Genomic DNA, 16,731 nt, shown 5'->3' on the forward strand with positions numbered 1-16,731 from the left:
AGGTGGGGAGTTAGGGAGGGGATAGGTCAGTCCAGGGAGGAAGGACAAGTCAAGGGGGCGGGATGAGGCTGGTAGGTAGGAAATGGGGATGGGGCTTGAGGTGGGAGGATGGGATAGGTGGGAGGAAGGACAGGTTAGGGAAGTGGGGACAAGCTGGGCTGGTTTTGGGATGCGGTCGGGGTCAGGGAGATTACTATCTCCACTCTGAAACTGCCTTACTTCATCAGCTTTCTTACTGTAGAATCAAAGAATCTTGCAGCAATACTGTATCTTGTAGGTGCGGATGACCCAAAGTGTCTGCAGATGGCTATGGATAAGTTAGGTGAGTGTGCAAAAACTTAGCAGTGAACTGTATTGTGTGAAAATGTGAAGTTATGCATTTTGTAGTAAGAACAGAGGAGCTGAATATTATTTAAATGGAGAAACACTGCAAAAAAACTGCAAGTAAAGGAATTTGGAAGCCTGTATGAATGAACACAAAAAGCTAGCAAATGGACTGTTGGCCTATTTGACAAAGGGATTGTGGTGTAAAAATACAGAAGTTTCGTAAAACTATACAACATGAGAAACAGAGAAACTAGGAGCAGGAGGAGGCTATTTTTCCCTTCGAGAGTGCCCAAGCAACCAGTATGATCATGGGTGATCCTCTAACTCAATGCCATATTCTTATTTTCTCCACTTGATGCCTTTAAAATATAAAATGTATCTGTCTCTTTTTTGAATATATTCAGTGACCTGGCCTCTAAAGCCTTCAGTGATAGGGAATTCCACAGATTCATTACCCTTTGAGTCAAGAAATCTTTCCTCATTTCAGTCTTAAATGGCTTACTCCCTAACCTGAGACTGTCCCCTGGTTCTACACTTCCCAACCAGGGGAAGCATCCTTCCTGCATCTAGTCTGTCCAGCCCTCTTAGAATTTTGCACATTTCAATCAGATCCCCTCTCATCTTTCTAAACTTTAGTGAATATAGGCCCAGGTGAACCTCATAGGTGATCCTGCTATCCTTGGTATTAGCATTGTGAATCTCCTCTGCACTCCCTCTATGGCAAGTATATCCCTTCTCAGATAGGTAGACCCAAACTGCACATAATATTCCAGACGTGATCTCACCAATGCCCTGTATAACTGTAGTAAGATTTCCCCATTCTGAACTCAAATTCTCTTGTAATGGTTGCCAATATACCATTTGCCTTCCTTATTGTTTGCTGCACTTGCCCAAATACTTGGATTTTCTGGTGTACACGGATGCACAATTCTCTTTTTACATCCATACTTCCCAATTATCACCAGTAAATAATATTTTTCCTTTTTGTTTTTCATACAGAAGTGTACAACTTCACATTTAGCCACTTTGTACTATATCTGCTATGTGTTTGCCCACTTGCTCAACTTGACTAAATCACCTTGAATCCTCCTTGTATCTTCCTCACAACTCACTCAGTTTTGTCTCATCAGCAAATGTGGAAATATTGCATTTAGTTCCCTAATCAAGATCATTTTTTTTTATCGTGAATAGCTGGGTCAAAGCACTGATCCTTGTGGTACCCCACTAATGACTGCCTGACACTTGGAAGAGACCCATTTATTCCCACTCTCTATTTCCTGTCTGTCAACCAATTCTTGATCAATACATTACCCCCTTTCCTATGTGCTTTATCTTTAACCTCTTAATTTGGAGCTTATCAAAAGCCTTGTGAAAATTCAAATATACCATGTCTGCTGGTTCTCTATTATCTATACTAATTAAATGCTCAAAAAACACTGGTAAATTTGTTAAACATGATTTGCCTTTCTTAAACTAGTGCTTTCTAAGTATTCTGTATCATATCATTTATAATAATCTCGCACTTTCCTCACTATTGATGTTGGACTAACTGGTCTGATTTTTTTGTTCCTTCCCCCTCTCTCACCTTTTAAATAGTGGGGTTAAATTTGCCACCCTCCAATCTGTAGGAACTGTTCAAACATCTTTAGAATTTTGGAAGATGACCATCAATGCACATAATTTTTCCAGGACCATTTCCTTTAGTACTTTGGGATGTTGATAATCAGATCCTGAGGATTTGTCAGCCTCAGCTTCTTTCTTCTCTGAACTAGTTGTCAGGATCCCATCCTCAGACAATCTGGTTTAAATCCACCCCAACCGCATTAGCAAATCTTCCCATGAAGATGTTAATCCTGTCCAACTTGTACAGGTCCCACCTTCTACAGAAATGTTTTCAATGCCTCAGGAATATAACGCCCTTTCTTTTTCACTGTCTGTCCAGCCATGCAATCATCCATTCTATCTTTTCCTATACACACAATTGCACAGCATTTACTACCTTTGAAGTCCTGTTTTCCAATTTTATACCTAACTGCCTGAAGTCTGCTTGTAGGACCTCATTTCTCTTTCTTCCTTCATGGACCATGGTCTCTGGCTGTTCACCCTTCCTCTTCACAACACCTTGCAGCCATTCCGTATTGTCCTTTACCCTGTCACCTAGCAGGCAACACACCATTTTGGAGTTAGGTGTCTGACCACAGAAGTGCCTGTCTCCTCACCTCACTAAGAAACCCCTTACCAGTATTGCTCTTCTCCCACTGCCGCTGAGCAGCTGGACCACCCACAGAGTCATGTCCTTGGATCTAGTTGCCCTCTAAAGAGGGGTCCTCCACCAGCCTCAATGTTTGACAAAGCTGAAAACTGGTTTATGAGTAAGACACACTCATGGGATTCCCTCACTATCTGCCTAGTCCACTTCTTCTGTCTTGACAGTCACCAATTCCCTCCCTGCTGGGAATTCCTTAAGCTGCAGGGTGACCTCATTCTGAAACTGTGCTTTCCCTAAACCTCTCTACCTTGTCAATATAACCATCATGCCCCCAGCTGTTCCTCAGTTGCTCCAGCTGGTCATGCCTCTTGCGCAGTCTTCCAGCTACTAGACTAGGATGGGTGGTTAAGCGGTGTGTACCATCTACATGACTCCTTTGAAAGCACCTTCTAAACCCATGACCAGCTCAAAGGAAAAGAGCAAGAGAGGGATGGGAACATTATTATCTCCAAGTCAGACAACATCCTGAGTTTGTTCCCTTGGTAACTGACACTCCTGACACTGTAAACAGTTTCTCATGACCAACTATAGAAAAACCATGATTTGGAACAGCATGATGAAATTTCACCTTACCTTTCTTTGCTCTAAGACTCTATTATCTTTAATAGTAATATGAATATATATAAATCCTAGGAGTTGAACAGTTTCCCAGTGCAGCATTAAACACTCCTTACTCAGGTTACCAGACTCATGATGAAATCAGTTCTTAAAAATATGGGGGAGTAGGAGTGATCTCAAATTATATATTTTCTCAATATAAAAGCAGACGATGACTCACGGTCTTCTGAAGCACTGATTGTGAATCTCTTGCCACCTTTAACAAAGACAAAAAATTCTGTTGTTTGAATGATAGAATCTGAATATCAATTAAGCAGCAGTTCAAAACCATTAAGGTGAAGCCATTTATCTGTTCTGTTGCTGTCAATCTTGGCATAGAAGCTGGAACTGTCCTGATCTGTAACACAAACCGGAATGATAAGGGGACATTCATCAGCAGGTTTATTCTTAGATATCAGCAATGGCTTGGTGGACACCTCATACTTCTCTGAGTTAGAAGGTTGTGGGTTCAATCCCCACTCCAGAAGCTACAACATTAAAATTTAGGCTAAGACTTCAGAGGAGTACTAATGGAGTGCTGCAATGTCTAAAGTGCAATCTTCCAGATGAGATGTTAAAGGTAGCTCTAGCCTGCCTTCACAGGCAGATGTGAAAAATTCCATACCGGTTACTTCAAAGGGGAACAGAGGAGCTCCCTATTGTGTCCTTATCACTCATCCCTCAACCTAGATCATTGTGTCCTCACCAACACACATCTCTCAGTCTACATCACTAAAATACACAGTCTAACTGATTGAATACTATGCTGTCTGTAGGACATTGTTGTTCACAAATTGGTTTTTGCATTACTACATTACAAGAATGAAAATAATTGCATTTATATTGCACCTTTCACAACATCAGGAAACTGCATGACCTTTTTCAGCAGATGAAGCACTGTATTTTATATTTGTAGTCACTAATTGGTGTACTGCAAATTGCCACAAACAACAATGTGATAATGATGCCATAATCTGGTTAAAGGAGTGAACAGGAAAATTGGATTAGCCTGTATAGATAGATGATACAGTACAGACATTAAGCAGAGCAGTAATACTAAAACACATGGAAAAGGTATTATTTAAATGAAAAACGAGCGCAGAATTCTGAGGTGCAGTGGGAGTGAGGTCACAAAGTTAAAAGTCACATGCTAATTAATCATCCCTGGGAAAAAGGAGTCAAAGCAACGTAAACAAGTTGTTCCTGAGAGACAGAAGATAATTAACACTGAACGTAACAAGGAATGAAGAAACTGCTCCTGATAAGAAGCCAAGCTGTAGACTTAATGATTCCATAAGAGTAATCAATGTTATGGATGAATGGATCTAAATGATCATCATTAATGTCACATCAGAAACTTTGCAAGACTGAAATCCTGTAAGAATTCAGTTTTAGGATTCTTCAATAGCAGAACTCCAGACAACACAGCACAAGGATCAAACGTTGGACACCCAGAGATAGATGTGATTGGTTGGAATTGTAGTTAAATTCCACCATTAATCAGGGGAGTGAGTTGTGAGGGATCTTATTTTGGCTGCTATATGCAATTAAGTTTATGTAATTGTTTCAATATTTAACTGTTTCTGAGATTTCTTAATAAATGTCCAAATTAAAGGTAGCTTGTGGTAATTTACACACAACAGGGGTGACTTTTACAATCCTGAATGGTCTCAGTGTGGGAGGGATATTCCCCCTTGGAGGGAGGGCAGGAAGGTGGGCGCATTCTGCCTAGAACTAGAAACTGTTTTATAATGAGGGGTCATTCTTTCAGGACAGGGATGAGGAGAACGTTTACCTCACACAGTTATGTGACTTTGGAGTTCTCTACCTCAGGAAGCAGTGGAGATGGGGTCATTGAATATTTTAAGACAGAGATGAATAGATTCTTGTGAAGCAGGGGAATCAAGATGAGATGTGGAATTTGAAACATTAGCAAATCAGCCAAGATCTTCCTGAATGCTGGAACAGGCTTGAGGACTGAATAGTCTATCTCGGCTCCTATTTCTTATGGACATATGTTTCATTCTGGGTAGGACCATATAGACTGTTAGAAAACTTTAGGAGAGATGAGATTGGAGCAGGCGGGATATTGGACACCAGGGAGAGTCAAAGGGAAAAAAGGGTAGAGAGAGTGAGGTGGGGTAGGGCTGAATATTAGAGGGTGCAGTGACAGGGCAGAGAGTGAGAACAGATTTAGGTAGTTTTTTTTATTCCTTCAGGACATGTGGGTCTCACTAGCAAGGCCAGAATTTGTTGCCTATCCCTGATTACCTTTGAACTGAGAGTCTTGCTTGGCCATTTCAGAGGGCAGTTCAGAGTCAGATACATTAAATGCAGTCTGTCTTGAAAGGACACAACTATGTTTAAAATAGGGATCTGAAATCACATATAGGCCAGATTGGCAAAGATGGTAGATTTGCTTCCCTGAAGGGCATTAGTGAACCAGTTTTTTTTACAACAATTAATGATAGTTCAGACAGTCACCATCACGGAGACAAGGTTTCAGTTCCAGATTTATTAATTCAATTCAAATTCCATAAGTTGCTGTGGTGACAACGCTCTCCCCAGAGCATGATCATGATCCTCAGGGTCCCCTCATCAGCCCAGCTACTGGGAGTCATTTGGGATGCGTGACATCCATCTGGACTCTTTTCTGTGACCCATACAAGAACAAAGAACAAATCACGAAGAAAATTACAGCACAGGAACAGGCCCTTTGGCCCTCCAAGCCTGCGCTGATCCAGATCCTCTATCTAAACCTGTCGCCTATTTTCTAAGGATCTGTATCCCTCTGCTCCCTGCCCATTCATGTATCTGTCTAGATACATCTTAAATGACGCTATCGTGCCCGCCTCTACCACCTCCGCTGGCAACGCATTCCAGGCACCCACCACCCTCTGCGTAAAGAACTTTCCACGCATATCTCCCTTAAACTTTTCCCCTCTCACCTTGAAATCGTAACCCCTAGTAATTGAGTCCCCCACTCTGGGAAAAAGCTTCTTGCTATCCACCCTGTCTATACCTCTCATGATTTTGTACACCTCAATCAGGTCCCCCCTCAACCTCTGTCTTTCTAATGTAAATAATCCTGATCTACTCAACCTCTCTTCATAACTAGCGCCCTCCATACCAGGCAACATCCTGGTGAACCTCCTCTGCACCCTCTCCAAAGCATCCACATCCTTTTGGTAATGTGGCAACCAGAACTGTACGCAGTATTCCAAATGTGGTCGAACCAAAGTCCTATACAACTGTAACATGACCTGCCAACTCTTGTACTCAAGACCCCGTCCGATGAATGAAAGCATGCCGTATGCCTTCTTGACTACTCTATCGACATGCATCAATTTTGCCCAGGGCTTTTCCATCTACCATGTAGTTTGCTCTTGAATTGGATCTTCCAAAACGCATCACCTTGCATTTGCCTGGATTGAACTCCATCTGCCATTTCTCCGCCCAACTCTCCAATCTATCTATATTCTGCTGCATTCTCCGACAGTCCCCTTCACTATCTGCTACTCCACCAATCTTAGTGTCATCTGCAAACTTGCTAATCCGACCATCTATACCTTCCTCCAGATCATTTACATATATCACAAACAATAGTGGTCCCAACACCCAATCCCTGTGGAACACCACTGGTCACAGTTCTCCATTTTGAGAAACTCCCTTCGACTACAACTCTCTGTCTCCTGTAGCCCAGCCAGTTCTCTACCATCTAGTTAGTACACCCTGGACCCCATGCGACTTCACTTTCTCCATCAGCCTACCGTGGGAACCTTATCAAACGCCTTACTGAAGTCCATGTACAGATGCTGCACAAAGACTGGCAAGGACCGGGCCTAGCTAATCATTCAGCCAGAAGATTCAGGAAATCAGAAATGGTTATTGTCCAAGAATCCATCCAGAGTCAGTGACTGAGGAGAGGATTTCCATCTCCATTGCTTGGACAATAATTTAAAGACCCTGGTCACCTCCCTTCATGGAAACCCACTGCTTTTCACTCAGTTACGCTGAATGGTGTGAAAGTTAAAAAGTGCATCTATCAAGGGGTTAATCTGTGCAATCAGTGCGAAGGGTTAGCATTAAGGTTACATTTCAGTTAGGGTTAGGGATAGTTTTTTGACCAATGCAGACTCAGTGGACCCGAAGGGCCTTATTTGCGCTGTAGATCTCTATAAGCCAATGTAACAGTCTGCCCCTGAATATCTATTCAGGAATCCCACTGCCTTGATGCTTCACACTCTCTCTGTTACAGTGTGGGAATTGGACATTGATCAGTCAGTTAGAGCACAGTCAGTACCTGGAGCAGTTGGCTGCTGGGACTGATCAGTCCTGGGAATGCTGGATGAATCTGGATCATTCCTGAAAAACACACAAGGAACATAAATATTCTGAGGAAACTAATTGCATTCTCTCAGGTCGCAGTGAGGAGCACTCCACCTGTACATCAATCCCCTGCTCTGGTTATACAGGGAAGATACCTTAGGATGATGAACACAGTTTATACATTGAAACATATCAGAAGTTGTAGATGCTTGGATTTAGACGCATTCAGAAATGTCCCCCTTGAATAAGTCATCACTAGAAACAGTCTTGCCTTGGCACCAGAATGTGGCTGGCACCCATAGAATCCAAGGTGTAGTCAGCAGCTGTAATACAGGGACAGCTGCAGAAACTGTCAGGAATCACAGTGAGTGATGATTCCAGGAAGCTCTATCTCAGCTTTGAGCAACTAGTTACAGGGCAAGGATGGAGGGTATTGGAGATTTGAAGAAAATTCCTGCAGGAGATTCTCATCTGCTGTAACTTTGGAGGAAGTTACAGGGCTTGAAAAGTGGAGAATGATTAGGAAGATCTTCGCTGATGTGTTTGCATTTCAAATTCCAAATTCTCACCTCAATTCTCCTGCTTCCAAGTAGAAATTCAGCTGCTTGGAGAGCAAGGAAGAAAATAGTAGGATTCACAAAAAAATTCCATTTTATCCTCAGCACGCAATGCAAATGATAACATTTCAAGCTTTTCTATCAGTAAACATTCATTACAACTCAAAGTAGCCACTGTGATAAAAATGAACAACATTTTAGTTTTACACGAGGATGAATTGAAGGTTGATATGGGGAAGGGACATCACAGGTGAATCTGGAGCTGGAGATTTGCATACAATTGTAAATTGAGAAATTCTGCGCATTCACCTCTCAGTCTATTGATCACTTTCCCACGCTGAGTTTTCGAGCAGCTTCTTAAAAGGACAAACCGCATTAGCAGCCCATCAGCAGAGGGCTGCATTCTGTCTGTGAGCGATAGATATTTAATTCAAATCTGAACCATGCTTGTATCAATCACTAATTATCCTACCTTTTCCAAGGTGTGGGCCGCTTGATTTGCTGTGAACACCCTAAAGAGACAAAAATGATTCATAAATATTTTGTCAAATTATGAACAATTTGCTGCATTGTCTCAAAAGTTGAAAGTATCTCGAGTAAAGTCATCCCTTATCAACAATATATACATACGACAGAGTTAGATATGGACATCTTTAGAAAGTTATATCACACCGAAACTCTGTACTCGAGAGTGTCCTCTATTGCCCTGTCCAATATCGGAAATTGACCGCGTCAAATTAGAATGTTTTAGAATAATCGGTGGGGACAAGGGATCGAATATAGGAAGGTATATTCAGTCAAAAAGCAGAGACAAGGTAATAGAGAAAGTTATTAAAATTATTATAATCCCAGTTGAAGTTATTATTGGACAAGTCAGATCCCAGGCTGAAATGTGGTTTGATAGATCATATTTTGAGTTGTTTTGCTTTATGATGAAATGGTGTCTCTCTGAAAGACAATCACACAATGCTACAAATTTTGCTGTCACACTAAAACTGAAGTTCATTCACAAAAGAAATGAGGATAGAATAAAGCAAAACTGTCGACTTAGGACACAAATTTAAGAAATGTTAAACATCGAGTCAAAGTATAATCACATTAATGCCAAAACATTTCTTTATAAATTAAAAATAAAAAAAAGCTTTTGTATCATAACCCAGAACTTATCCCTTGTACAGTACTCAAGAAGACACCTCGTATAATACCCAAAAAGACTACTTGTGCAATAGTCACATCAGAGTCCCTGTTTCTAACACCTTAACAGATTTAATTTTGATCAGAAGCTGTCAATGAGCTAAAGTTCACCTATAAATTAGATGAAGGGAATACTCAATAGACACGGTGGCAGGTATTTCAGGGGATACTTTAGAAAAATATAATAGATACATTCCAACATGTAGAAGAAATTCCAAGGAGCAGGACCAGCCATTTGTAGTTAATTGGAAAAAAATTAATGACGGTATCAAATTGAAAGAAAAAGGAAATAATTACACAAAGTAAAGGAGCAGGTAGGAGGATTGGACGGAAAATAAAAATCAGCTAAAATGTTGTAGATTTTTATGAGGTTCCCCCTCATTCTTCCAAGCCCCAGTGAATATCGTCTTAACAGATCCAGTCTCTCTTCATATGTTAGTCCTGCACACCCAGGAATCAGTTCAGTAAGCCTTTGTTGCACTCCCTCCGTAGTCAGAACATCATTCCTCAGAAAAGGAGACCAAAACTGCACGTAATACTCCAGGTGTGGTCTCACCAAGGTCTTGTACAATTGCAGCAGGAAACCCCTGCTCCTGTACTGAAATTTCTCAGTATGAATCCAAAATACAACTGACAGAGATTGGGAGGGAGATGCCATGAAGATAAGGATGATAATTTCAACTTCTCAAACTCATTAATGTTGGCATAATTGAGCTCAGGAATCTGAGGCCTACAATATGCTCGAGACATCCTGTATATTCAATTTGATCAGCCAGGGCAAAGATAGGTCTTAAGGGCAGCCCCAAAACAGAAAAGTGCCTGAACATTGCACCCGCTGCACAGGCCTGAAGAGGAGTCCATGTTACCATTCCAATCGTAGATATAGCTCAGTTACTCAGACTCTCTGAACCACCATGTCCATGTCTTTATGCAGCAAATGCTCTAAATCCAATTTAAAAACAAAAACACACAAGGGAACTGTTTTGAATTGGAGCTTCCTTTCTGTTCTACTGAGATTCTGTTCTGAGTGGGAATGAATGGAAAAATGTGGTCTGTTTGTGATTCTGTAGAATGGGAGTGAACGAAAAGACATTTTGACTGGGAAGTCAAGAACCAGAGGTCACTGTCTTAGGATACAGGATAGGTCATTTAGTACTGAGTTGAGGAGAAATTTCTTCATCTAGAGAATAGTGGGCCTGTGGAATTCTCTGCCACAGAAAGTGGTTGAGGCCCAAAACATTCAATGTCTTTAAGAAGGAATTAAATACAGTTATTAAAGGGATCAAAGGGAATGTGAGATTCGATAGTGATGGAAGTAGAATGGAGATTGATTCATCACAGTTCAATAGAATGGGCTTGAATGGCCTTGCTAGTGAAACAGCCACAATGTTAAATCACTCACGAGAAAGTTCAAACAGGAGTCAGACACCAGAGGGGGCTGATGCTACTGTAAGGCAACCTTCACTCACCCTCCTCACCCACCAAAGACAAATTCAGTGTCTTCAGAGAATGTATTGAAGAGGAGATAGTCAGTGAGGGAAAATTAATCCAGGACAATCATTTGTTGATGTTTCTAACACAGAACCATATTGTTTGATTAAACCTATTCTCGAAAGAACGCACCTCCTTTCTTCCTGAAGATGATGAAGATGATGATAATAATGATGATGATAATGAAGATGATGATCAGGAAGATAAATGGATATAGAGTGGTGGAGTCAGTCGTCTTCACTGAAAAATGGCAAGAACAATGTTGGTCAGTGACGTCTCAATGCTGTTTCAGTTAAACTTGTAGCAGGGTTACAGAGCATGAGATTAAATGTTCAAACTGGACATTCTCTGTTGGAGCAATCCAGTTAGTCCCTTTCCCCTGTCCTTTCCTATAACTTGCTCCTTTCCAAATACTTACCCGCTTGTCTTCTGAAAAATCCCGCTACTGAATCTGTTTCCACTGCTCTTTCAGGCAGATCAGAACAATTCCTGAACAAAGCAGCTGCTTAACTTTGTGACACAAAGTATAAGGTTAGATGGATATTTTAAATCATTCCACAGGGTAGTTCCTCGATCCGGTGCTGACTCACCTGGTATTAGCCAGGGAAACAGTAAGGGCAACATTTAGCTCCAGTTCCCCCTGGATTGAGGAAAAGAAGAATTGGCAATAGTGCCCCCTCCTCAGAATTGCCACACCCCAGATGTTGTTATGAAGGAAGCAAAAACAGAAATTGCTGGAAAAACACCACAGGTCTGGCAGCACCTGTGGACAGAAAGCAGAGTTAAGCTTTTGAGTCCAGTGACTCTTCTACAGAACTGACAGTAGCTAGGAAAAGGTGGTATATACGCTGTTGATCAGGGATTGAGGGTTGTGAGTGAGTGGATAGGTGGAGATGGAGCCGAGAAAGTGAGAAAGGCAGTTAGGCAGACAAATGGATGGACAACAGCACTCCAGGGAGAAAGATAATCAGAAGTTTAGGGACCATAAGTAGATGAAAGCAGCCTATGTCATGACAGGGCTTGGGGTGTGGTGTTGGGGCTAAGAAGGTTATCTAAGATTAGAGAGAGATCTTGATCCATTGGTTAAATGGGCTGAGCTGTGGCAGATGGAGTTTAATTTGGATAAGTGCAAAATATTACATTTTGGCAAAACAAACAAGGGCAGGACTTATTCACTTAATGGCGGGTCCCTGGGTAGTGTTGTAGGACAGAGAGACCTAGGAGTTTAGGTATGTAATTCTTTGAAGGAGAAGTTCTGAGGAAGGGTCACTGGACCCAAAACATTAACTCTGTTTTTTTCTTCACAGATGCCGACAGACCTGCTGAACATTTCCAGCAACTTCTGTTCTTGCTCCTGTATTTAATTCTTTGAATTTTGCATTGCAAGTAGCCAGGGTAGTTAAGAAGCCATTTAGCAGGATTGCCTTCATTGCTCAGACCCCTGAGTATAGGAACAAAAACAGAGGTTGTTGGAAAAGCTCAGCAGATCTGGCAGCATCTGTGGAGAGAAATCAAAGTTAACATTTCTGGTCCAGTGATCCTTCCTCAGAACTGATGGTAATCAGGAAAATGTTAGTTTATATACAGAAGATAGGGTGGGTGGAGGGGTTAAGGAGTAAATGATAAGTGGGGATAGAGCCCAAAGAGAGAAAAGAACAGTTGAATAGACAAAGGAGTGGATAATGGTCTGGCTAGGAGGCTGAATAGCTGTTAATGGAAACTGTTAGTGGCTAACAATCGGTGGTGTGTAATGGCAGACTATGTGTTAACATGAAGTTCAATATAGATAAGTGTGAGGTGTTGCATTTTGGAAAGTCAAATCAAGTTAGGAGTTTTGTGGTGAATGGTAGGGCCTTAAGGAGTGTAGGGAACAGAGGGACCTTGCAGTTCAAGTGCACAGTTCTCGAAAGTGGAATCACAGGTAGATAAGGCAGTGAAGAAGGCTTTTGGCACACTGGCCTTCATCAGTCGGGGCATTAAGTACAGAAGCTGGGAAGTTATGTTGCAGTTGTACAGGACATTGGTGAGGCCTCACTTGGAGTATTGTGTTCAGTTTTGGTCACCTTGCTGTAGGATGGATGTTATTAAGCTGGAAAGAGTGCAGAAGACATTCACAAGGATGTTGCCAGGAATCAAGGGACTGAGGCAGAGGGAGAGGTTGGACAAGCTAGGACTTTTCTCTTTAGCGCGTAGGAAACTGAGAGGAGATCTTATAGAAGTGTGTAAGGTAATGAGAGGCATGGATATGGTGAATGTACTCAGTCTTTTTCCCAGGGTTGGGGAATCGAGGACTAGAGGGCATCAGTTTAAGGAAAGAGGGGAAAGAATATAAGGGAACCTGAGGGGCAACTTTTATACAGAGAGGGTGGTACGCATATGGAATGAGCTGCCAGTGGAAGTGGTTGAGGCGGGTACATTAACAACATTTAAAAGACATTTGGACGAATACATGGATAGGAAAGGTTTACTAGGATATGGGCCAAGTGCAGGGAAATGGGGTTAGCATAGACGGACATTTTGGTTGGCATGGACCCGTTTGGGCCAAAGGGCCTGTTTCCATGCTGTAGGAGTCTATGATCTAAGGCCTGGTGTGTGGGATAGGGGGTTAGGATATGGGAGAGATCAGGCCCTAAAATTATTGAACTCTATATTGAATCCGGGGGGCTGCAGGGTCCCCAAGCGGAAAATGAGGTGTTGTTCTTCCAGCTTGTGCTGAGCTTCACTGGCCTGAGTGAGTGATGTTGGCCAAGGAACATTGTGGTGTGTTAAAGTGGCAGGCAACTGGAAGCTCAAGTTGTGTTTAGCAGGCATTATGTAGATGTTCTGCGAAGCGGTTACCCAGGCTACACTTCGTTTCCCCAATATAGAGGAGACCACGTTGTAGGCAGCGAGTGCAGTAGTCTAGATTGTGAGAAGTGTACGTAAAGTGCTGTTTTTCATGGAAGTTATGTTTGGGCTCTTGGATACTGAGGTGGGAAGAGGAAAATGGGCAGGTGTTACACCTTCGGCGGTTCCAGCGGAAGGTGCTGTGGTGCTGTGGAGGTGTGTTGGGAGTGAAGGAAGAGTGGACAAGGATGTCCCAGAGGGAATGGTCCCTGTGCAAGGCAGATAAGGGAGGGGAGGGGAATATGTACCTGGTAGTGACAAAAAAGACACCCTGAGTTTCCAGTTGTCTGTCACTTTAACACACCACCCTGTTCCCTGGCCAACGTCTCTGTCTCAGGCTTGCTGCAGTGATTGAGCGAAGCTCAGTGCACGCCGGAAGAAGAGCACCTCATTTTCCGCTTGGAGACCCTGCAGCCCTCTGGACTGTATATCGAGTTCAATAATTTTAGGGCTTGAACTCCTCATGTCTTAGCCCCCTACCACACACACCAGGCCTTGTTATCACATAGTTTGCCATAACACACAATCTATTGTTAGCCACTAACAGTCTCCATTAACAGCTATTCACGTTCCCAACCAGGTCATCATCAACTCCTTTGTCTGTCCAACTGTTCTTCATTCTCTTTTGGCTCTATCCCTACCTACCATTTACTCCTTCCCCCTCCCCCCACCCTATGTTCTGCATATAAACTCTAATTTTCCTTGCTACCATCAGTTCTGAGGAAGGGTCACCGGACTTGAAATGTTTGATTTCTCTTCACAGATGCTGCCAAACCTGCTGAGTTTTACCAGCAACCTCTGTTTTTTTTCCTGATTGACAGTATCCACAGTTCTCTCGGTTTTTCTTTGAGTATTGGAGTTGGGACGTCATGTTTGAAGTTGTACAGGACATGGATGAGGCCTCTTCTGGAGTGCTTTGTGCAGTTCTGGTCACATAGCTGTAGGAAGGATATTATTAAATTGGAGAAGGTTCAGAAAAGATGTTGCCAGGAATGGACGGTTCAAGTTATAAAAGTGGGTTGGAAAGGCTGGGATAACAACAGTGTGGAGCTGGAGGACTCTTCTTCACAAATGGGTCCCGACCTGAAAAGTCAACTTTCCTGTTCCTCTGATGCTGCCTGGCCTGCTGTGTTCCTCCAGCTCCACATTGTGTTACCTCTGACTCCAGCATCTGCAGTTCTTACTATCTCTGGAAAGGCTGGGACTTTTTTCAGTGGAGCATAGGAAGCTGAGTGGTGACCTCACAGAGGTTTGTAAAATCATGAGAGGCACAGATAAGGTGAATAGCAAGGGTCTGTTCCCGAGGGTGGGGGTGTTCAAAACAAGGAGGCAAATTTTTATGGTGAGAAGAGAGAGATTTAAAAAGGACGAGAAGCAATGTTTTCACACAGAACAGTTTGTGTGTGGAATGAACTGTCAGAGAAAGTGGTAGGTAGTATCAGGAAAAATCACTCTGTCGTCTCTTTCTCAGGTATGCTGATGTGCTCCAGTGAGGCTCAGTGCAAACTGGAAGAACAGCATGTCATTTTCCCTGGAGAACCTGTAGCATTACAACATTTAAAAGATATTTGGATAAGTACATGAAAAGGCAAGGTTTGGAGGGAAATGGGCCAAATGCAGGCAACTGGGACAAGTTTAGTTTGGGAATGTAGTTGGCTTGGATTGGTTGAACACAAGGGTCTGTTTCCATATTATATGACTCTATGACTCTATGACATGGAAGGAGGTGTTTGGACTCTAAAATTATTGAACTTGATATTGAGGCCTAAAGGCTACAGGGACCCTGAGTGGAAAATGAGATGCTATTCTTCCAGCTTGCACTGAGCCTCACTGGAGCACTGCAACAAGCTTGAGACAGGGATGACAGGGCAATATGTCCTGATGCCATTTCTGGTGCCTCGGTCAATAACAGATGGTTCATCCAGCTTCATTTCTTGCCTTATACTTGGTAGCAGCTTCAATACAACTGAGTTCTTTGCTCGGCCATTACAAAGTGTAAATAATCTTGCTGTGGGTCTGGAGTCACATGTAGGTAGGGCTAGGGACAGAATTTACAGACTTGGTGCTGTTCTTTTCCCAGCCTCGACCCAATCTCGAGGGCCTATACCCTGCTGCCCCTAACCGGACACAGTGATACCCGTTATTGAATACTGATGTAATACCCACCCTTGAAAATAGGGCTAGGATAGGTCCCACATGTCTATGATATCTCACACAGTCGATGGACACTTGAGGAATGTACGTGCACTGTTGAACCTATTCTTGATGAAGGTCTGAACACTTTCATTGTTACCAAGTAGGACACATTATATTGTTGCACCTTCCTGTTTGAGGGGATGAACTCAATGTCAATATAACTTTGGGTTGTTTGGAGATTGAACTGAATGTTCTCTGTGTGTCAATGTCTTTCACTACTGCCATTAGAATGCACCTAAAAGGAACACCACATCAAATTACACTAAACATTAAAAAACATCAAACTTCAAACAAAAAAGCAAAATCATGCAGGTACTGGAAATGTGAAATAAAACTCAAACTGGGACAAACAATTTAGCAGGCCGGACAACATCTGTGGAGAGAACAAGGTGCAGAGCTGGATGAACACAGCAGGCCAAGCAGCATCATAGGAGCAGAAAGGCTGACATTTCGGGCCCAGACCCTTCATCAGAAATGGGGGAGGGGAAGGGGGTTCTGAAATAAATAGGGAGACAGGGGGAGGCGGATAGAAGATGGATAGAGGAGAAGATAGGTGGAGAGGAGAGAGACAGGTCAAAGGGGCGGGGATGGAGCCAGTAAAGGTGAGTGTAGGTGGGGAGTTAGGGAGGGCATAGGTCAGTCCAGGGAGGACGGACAGGTCAAGGGGGCGGGATGAGGTTAGTAGGTAGGAGATGGGGGTGCGGCTTGAGGTGGGAGGAGGGGATAGGTGGGAGGAAGAACAGGTTAGGGAGGTGGGGACAAGTGAGGCTCAGTGCAAACTGGAAGAACAGCATGTCATTTTCCCTGGAGACCCTGTAGCATTACAACATTTAAAAGTTATTTGGATAAGTACATGAAAAGGCAAGGTTTGGAGGGAAATGGGCC

The 16,731-nt window shown here is 42.7% G+C and overlaps 1 protein-coding gene across 6 annotated transcripts in view; it reads right to left on the reverse strand.

Moving 5' to 3' along the window:
- The window catches only part of LOC109922807 (sialic acid-binding Ig-like lectin 15), a 45,221-nt gene that overhangs the window by 6,238 nt on the left and 22,252 nt on the right, over positions 1-16,731 (reverse strand). For 4 of the 6 annotated variants that reach the window (XM_048594978.1, XM_048594984.1, XM_048594983.1 and 1 more), the window contains 4 exons: positions 10,897-11,004; positions 8,552-8,591; positions 7,497-7,558; positions 3,375-3,410 (listed from right to left, as the gene is read on the reverse strand). In XM_048594978.1, coding sequence (XP_048450935.1) covers positions 3,375-3,410; positions 7,497-7,558; positions 8,552-8,591; positions 10,897-11,004 — 246 coding nt within the window. Of the gene's footprint in view, positions 1-3,374; positions 3,411-3,438; positions 3,552-7,496; positions 7,559-8,551; positions 8,592-10,896; positions 11,005-16,731 lie in introns of those variants that run through there. The other 2 variants (XM_048594979.1, XM_048594980.1) reach the window with 2 other exon arrangements.

Source organism: Rhincodon typus, chromosome 3, assembly GCF_021869965.1.
Source record: "Rhincodon typus isolate 14 chromosome 3, sRhiTyp1.1, whole genome shotgun sequence".
NCBI classification, from domain to species: Eukaryota; Metazoa; Chordata; class Chondrichthyes; order Orectolobiformes; family Rhincodontidae; genus Rhincodon; species Rhincodon typus.